We start from the raw sequence: 7,093 nt of genomic DNA on the forward strand, positions 1-7,093 counted from the left end.
CAAAGTTTCATGAACATATGACTGAAGACTAACTGGCAACAGATGTATAAAGACACAATATAATATTGTCAGTTTTGAAACAATGTATGCTCTTGGTGCAGTAAATATCATAAAAACACCTTTTAATGGTGCTTTATCTGCTCCAGAGAAGGTTTATGATAGGCTGGGTGCTAATGGAGGAAAGGGCTCTTATTTTCACCCCCTAAGCTTTGATCTTCCTCCATAGATCTGGCTCAGTGTTGAAGGTCGTTGTCCTGCTGGAACATTAGTATGATTAGTAATGCCAGAACTTTAAATATCTTTCTGAAGGGTGAATTTTCTTCATTAGGGAGCCAAAATGACAAACATTATGACAGGAAAGGTATTTACTATTCAACATATTTGATTATGAGTATATTAAATGAATATATTGCATAAAGTTACCCAAAAAAAATCATAATAAATAACATATTCATTACCTCATAAATATGATGATGATGATTTAGTAATTAACAAGACATAAAATACACTTGACAGCTAACTACTCAAAAGGTATTTCTAAAAGAGTTGGAGAATGAACGTTGTGGTGTTGTTTTGCAGATTAAGATCTAACCTTATCAAATGCTCCCTTTATGTAAAGGTAAATTCACTTTATGCGCTCAATTTGAACCTTTAAATACCAGACTCAGCTTTAGGGAAAGTTTGGAAAAGACAAGAAGAATTCTTCAAAGAAAGACCTTAAAGTTGGGGTCCAGAAAACGGGCTGGTTTTGTGAAAGGAGGTACGGAGAGGAAAATAGAATCCACTCTCTGTTCATAAAGAGACAGTGTTAGAAAATAAACTATAACAATATCACCATGTGAAGCCAAAGTTTTCCTAATACAAGGTTTAAAATTTGCACAGAAACATGATCTGCGAAGGAAGGAGAGTTCATTTCTGGAGCCACAAATGAGTCTCAATAACTCTGATGAGAAATTATCTTTTAAATTAACAACAAATGCAGGTTGTGCAGTTTTTTGCATTGAATTTCCACTACAAAGTGACACTAAAAGTTTAAGTAATATATGTTTCCATCTTTTTTTTTCTTGTCATTTGGTTGTAAACTCTGTACTTTTTTTATATTATTCATGACAAATGTCAACATCCCATAGCAGAAAATTTCTGAGTTTTACATTTTTCGTTATTTTAAAATAAAACAGTGTTTCTTCTAAAATGACAAGTTTCCTGTAGCAAATATTTTTAAAACATTTGCGTCTCTAAACGAGTTTTAATCAGATGGACTGAGGGCTAAAATTGCTCTTCGTACTGTAAAGGTTTCAGACCCCTGGTCTAGATCATCATGGGGAAATATCTGTATTAATGAGCATGTTCAAGGTCAGTTTCTGTGAAGCAAATATACTGTATAAAAAAATCTTTAAACAATTTTAGATATTTAGTCATTTATATTCTTCTGTGTTTCCATGAGCTACCGATGCATGCCTATTGCCTAAACACAGAAAAACTATATTTTTTATAGATTATTTTCTGTGTCAGGTCAAATCAACGATACGGAATATTTCGATCTTAATCTGCCTAAAGAATATTTTTGTAATCTGTGCACACCATCAGGGTTTAAAATGAAACATAAATACATGCGCACAACAAAACAAAGTCATGATTATCAGATTATCAAGCAGGGAACTCTTTCATTCCTGTTTTATTTGCGAGCGATTGTGTAAATCGGGGGAATGTGATGCAAAGAGGGAAGCCTGTTAAATATATATAAAACAAAAGAGAGCTTGCAGTGAAGAAAATCACATAATGTTTTCACAACCTGATCCGAGGAATCAGAAAGCCACGTGCTGCTGAAAAACAAAACATTTCCCCTCGTGTCACGCCGAATCCTCCCGGCCCTATCTTGCTCTGCATCAGAACAAATAACGGCGACGAACACGGAATCCATAAAGGCCCGATTGATCATTTACTGAACGACACGCTGGATGTTGCAAGAGACCGTTTCACAGTGATGGGAACTTTCTTTTTTTTTTCTTTCTGTCTGGCGTAAATGCTGACGCTCCTGTTGGAGGGGGGAGGAGATGAGTGACCCAAGTTGGACTGTCAATTCTTTCTCTTTTTTTTTTTTTTTTTCAGCTCATATTTTTACAGTGTGTCCAGCGGACCAATGAGGCTGCAGCTTCTTGAGGCGTGATTCCCAGCTGGGGAGGAGCGCTCTGTCCGGCTCTGATATAAACCCGTCCAGAGCAGCCTCGGGCTCAGGACCCGGACAGACCATCACTACTCCACCCAGAGGATTTCAAGGCTTGAGGAGACTTTTCAAAGCCTGAAGAATCCAACCATCATTTTACAGCTTATAAAACACCAGGGTTTTTCTGTTTCCTTCAACTTTTGGTTGTCCTTATTTTGGATCAAAATCCACTTTTTTTAAATCCCTTATTTTTTTTTTTACCTCAGACTTTTTTTTTATTTAATCTTCCAGAATGTTTCCAGAAACGCACAAGAGGTGAGTAAAGATTTGAAACAGCCGACTTTCCTAATTCTGCTGAACACATGGGTCCATTCTGGACACGTTGGGAGAGCAAAAAATAGGGTTCAGGAATGTGTGGGCAGGGCGGGGGGGGGGGGGGGGGGGGGGGGGGGGGGGGGGGGGGGGTGGCAAGGAGAGACAGATATGGTCCCATGTGCACAGGGCCGCAGAAATGAGACACGTGTTCATTGAAACCTTTTGGCAGTCCTAAATTTAATTTCTCTTTTTAACTCTAGCTCACATTCACATAGAAATAAGGCTCTTCATGGTTAGAATTTGGTTTGATGCATTTCCACTAATGTGAATGAAATCGTTAGATTATTTTTCAAGCAGTCAACTACGTTCTTGTGTAACCTAAATAGATTTGTAATACATTATAAATAGCTCTGTTCAGAGAAAACCACCAGCTATCAGGAGGTGTCCAGTATTCTGTCCTAATGAATGGGGAGACGGATATAGGATGACTTCCCGTCGATTAGTGCTGCCGACATCTTGCTAATCTCTGCCCTTTTTCGTGTCGACGCCATCCAGCTTCAGCTACGAGGACTGCAAGGCCACTGCTGATTGGCTGCTGACGCAGACCGACATCCGACCCTCTGTGGGCATCGTGTGCGGCTCGGGCCTGGGAGGGCTGGCCGACATGTTAAAGGACCAGGTGGCCTTCAACTACAAGGACATCCCTAACTTTCCCCAGAGCACCGGTGAGTCGCGTCACGCGAAAACCTCCTTAGATGGTAAACCGTCCACCAAAGTGCGCCGTCGAGATTTACTGACCGGCTGTGGTTCCTCCTCAGTCCACGGGCACGCGGGGAGGCTGGTGTTTGGCACCATGAAAGGAAGGCCCTGTGTTTGCATGCAGGGCCGCTTCCACCTCTACGAGGGCTATCCCATACAGAAGGTGAGCGAGTTCGTGCTGCTTATGGTGATGATGTTTCAGCAACATGATTTTCTTGCAGAACCTGGAACAAATAAGGCCTATGAACTAACTTTAAGCCTCCACGTGTAGATCACTCTGCCTATGCGCATCTTCAAGCTCCTCGGCGTTGAGACGGTGATAATCACCAACGCAGCCGGAGGCCTGAACCAAGACTTCAAAGTGGGCGACATCATGATCATCAAAGACCACATCAACATGCCGGGGTTCGCCGGCATCAATCCGCTGGTCGGACCCAACGACGAAAGGTAATCATGTTCCCTTACTGTCTTGATGGTTGCCGTACTTTTGGTCGACGTTTTTTTTTTTTGCAACGCCGAGCCCACTGAACTCTTCCGCCAGCACTCAACGATATCTCCGTCGCGTCTCTGCAACTTTTTTCCCCCCCCCCTCCGCAGGTTCGGCGTGCGGTTCCCCTGCATGTCTGACGCTTACGACCGCGACCTGCAGCAGCTGGCCATGGAAGTGGGACAGGAGCTGGGATACGGAGACTTCTTGAAGGAGGGCGTGTACTGCGTGCTGGGCGGACCGTCGTTTGAGACGATCGCAGAGTGCCGGATGCTGCACATACTGGGCGCCGATGCCGTTGGTGAGCAGATTTTATGCATGTTATGGATGACAACTACTGGGCACCAATGAAGACGAATGTGGCAGGTTTAAGATAACTGAGGGCGCCTTTCATTACAAACCCTTATGTTTGGAAATTCTTAGGACTGGCTACGGAGTTTAGCTGGGGCAGTATTTACAGAGCTTGATCAGCTTCAACTCCAAAACAAATGTTCTTGACATTTATTAAAACAAGAGTGCTACATAAAAGGCTAATACCAGAGCTATAACACGATATTACATCAAAGAGGTCTGTAGATTTGAATTTCCTTCCATACTTCCATGAAGGAAGAGCCAGCACTGCCTGTCAGAGGGGCTATAGTTGGCAGGTCTGACTCAGCATTTTTAAAGCTTTACCTCCTTTTTAGAGTCCAGGAAGATTAAGGTCTCCTTATTGTTTGCAACCTTTATCTAATTTCTTCACATCTGACTTCAATTCTCCTTTTGTTGCTGTCTCCGTCAGGCATGAGCACAGTCCACGAGGTGATAGTGGCCCGTCACTGTGGCATGCGCGTCTTCGCCCTCTCTTTGATCACCAACTTGGGGGTGATGGACTACGACAGCGAGGAGAAGGCCAACCACGAGGAGGTGCTCCAGATGGGCAAACACCGAGCGGAGCAGATGGAGCGGCTAGTTTCCTCCCTGGTGAACCGGATTGAGCCCAACAACAACTACATCTGAGGGGGACACTGGAGGACATTTAAAGCCGGTTATTGTTTTAAGTCATCGTGCCTAAGAGATGTATCTGGGATTTGCGGTAAATATGGCAAAAAAAAAAAAAACATTTTGTCTCTTTGACCCCAAGGACATGCATTCCCCTTAAAGGCGTGGCTCCACAACAAGTCACTTCTCAGCTTTTTGTTTCATTTTTTTTGTATTTTTACGGAATATTTGTTCTAACTTATATGATCATCTTGTAAAATAACTACAATTTAACTTAACAATAATCGTAAATTTGCTGTACCAATCTTAATATGTGGTTGAGACATGTACATTGTAGTTATTTTACTGCTTGTTTTTTTTAATAACTGTTGGTACTAAAAGTGCTATTTATTAAAATGTTCAGTTTGCGTGGTGAGCTAGGGTATGGATGGTGGCTACGGAGCCAGACACATTTTCATTTATTTTTTTTTTTTTTATTTCTTGGCACCTCTGGTAAAGATCTGTAATTTGGATTTCTGGTTAAGAAATGCCCGTTTGTTTTTTGTTTTTTTTGTTTTTTTTACTAAATTACCAGCTCCAGAATGATTTACAGCCTCGACATCTCTTTGAAATAAATACTACTTTAACTTAAGAATTTATGCGTTTTGATCCGACCAGAAACAAAAAAAAAATTTTTCAATTAACAATCCAAGACCTCGTCTCTCTTTCATCTACTCTTCCAAATGTGAAAGACAAGAGAACATGGCTTTCAAGTAAGGCACACAGGACATGTCACCTATATTCTGCGATCAGGGCAATCCATAAAAAGTTTTAAACTCGAATGTGACAAGCAAGGCCGCATGGGGACTCGTGTTTATCTTGCTAGCCCCAGCAGTAAACATGGCAGCGAGGTAATTTAAAAAGGAATCTGCAGCAAAGCGTAGCACCTCATGTCTCCATCGCTAAACGATTATTTAGATGACAGAGCTGTTTGGCAGTGATCCAACTAAAAAGCTTTTTTGTCCTAATATCAGAAACAAAAGTATTTAACTGAAACCATGAGGTCTGAGGCAAAGCAACAACCAGGTGGGTTTGGCATGAGGTGAATAATCAGCAGCTCACGTCCGCTCTTAGGTATATTGGAGGAGTCACGACGTTGCTTTTCTTTTAGAGACCCTAGAAACCTCGTCACAGCGCAGGCCATCATGAACTCTTTCAAACATCGGGACATTTTAAATAAACATCTGGTGAACTCTACCAACAAAGTAAATATGTTGATCTCCAGGGTTTCTGCAGGAGTCACCCTACTCAAAATTAAAACCTTTTAAGGACCATAATAAAGGTTTAAGACCTTATATCCCAACGTACAGAAGGAACTGCAGTCATAAAATTACTCGCAAAGTAGGTGAACTTATTCAAATTGACCAAAAGATTATAGTTACTAGTTACATTTACTCAGTTACATTACAGTAACTTTTTGACCAAAAAAAAAAAACACCCATACTTTTAGGAGTATTTTTACTGCAATGTTTTCTTTTTCCTTTTAATAACATTAAGAAGTATCGCTACCGGAGTAAAATTTTTGGTAACTCTACCCACCATGAGTAACTTTCCTGAATGAAAAAATAGGCTTGTTCCAACCAAAAATGCACCAGAGAGACCCTTAACATTTAATGTTAAAGTGAAACTTCTTGTCTATACACAAGCTTTGTTGTTTTAATGTTATTTCCTGTCTACTGAGCCTGCTGTGTCACTTGGTGGTCAAGTTAATAAACTATGGACGGTGGATATTGTCACTGGAAGGACTTGTTCTAACAAATTACCTAGCTTAAGTAACAGACATTGCCTACTGCAAGAATTGGTTTCATAAGTTTGTTGAAGAAAAAAAAATGGATTTGGAAAACTTTGGAATATTTTTTTGTTATTGTTGTTGTTGGAATTATGTTGTTTTTATGTAACTTTTATTCCAGAATTTGCACATAACCTTATATTTTTCTCTGTCTGGTTGTCTAATTTATTAATATTGAATCAGATCTTATGATCCAGCCGTTACTACTTGAGTAACTATTTGACCAATTCTTCAATAAATAAAATAAAATGTGTCAGCAATCATGTTTGTTAAAATCATTTCTTTAATACGTTGTTGGCAGCTGAATGCTCCATGAACTCTTCCTCCAGGTATCTGGTTTGTACCTGACCTCCCTGCCCATCAGCAACATGTCGGTCTAGCTGGTTGGTTCTGGGAGTTCGATTCATTTTTATCAAACATGAGCCCGAATGGTTCAGTTGTTTTAGGGGTTCTCTGGCGATGAAGTCAGCTAGTTTAAACCGGGTTATGTTTGCAGTTTTATCTCAAAGCACTTGATATCTGAGTTGAGGACACACAGTTTGGAGCCACTTGAGCCGTT

General features: G+C 40.7%; 1 protein-coding gene across 1 annotated transcript; it reads left to right on the top strand.

The window, feature by feature from the left end:
• Positions 1-2,217: 2,217 nt before the first annotated feature.
• pnp5a (purine nucleoside phosphorylase 5a) lies at positions 2,218-6,795 on the top strand. The gene is made up of 6 exons (XM_012873390.3): positions 2,218-2,479; positions 3,035-3,204; positions 3,298-3,401; positions 3,510-3,685; positions 3,836-4,026; positions 4,507-6,795. Exons 1-6 carry the CDS (start codon positions 2,457-2,459, stop codon positions 4,722-4,724), a joined length of 882 nt encoding a protein of 293 aa, XP_012728844.2. The 5' UTR covers positions 2,218-2,456; the 3' UTR covers positions 4,725-6,795.
• The last annotated feature ends 298 nt before the right edge of the window (positions 6,796-7,093 follow it).

This window comes from Fundulus heteroclitus, chromosome 14 (genome assembly GCF_011125445.2).
Source record: "Fundulus heteroclitus isolate FHET01 chromosome 14, MU-UCD_Fhet_4.1, whole genome shotgun sequence".
Lineage (NCBI taxonomy): Eukaryota > Metazoa > Chordata > Actinopteri > Cyprinodontiformes > Fundulidae > Fundulus > Fundulus heteroclitus.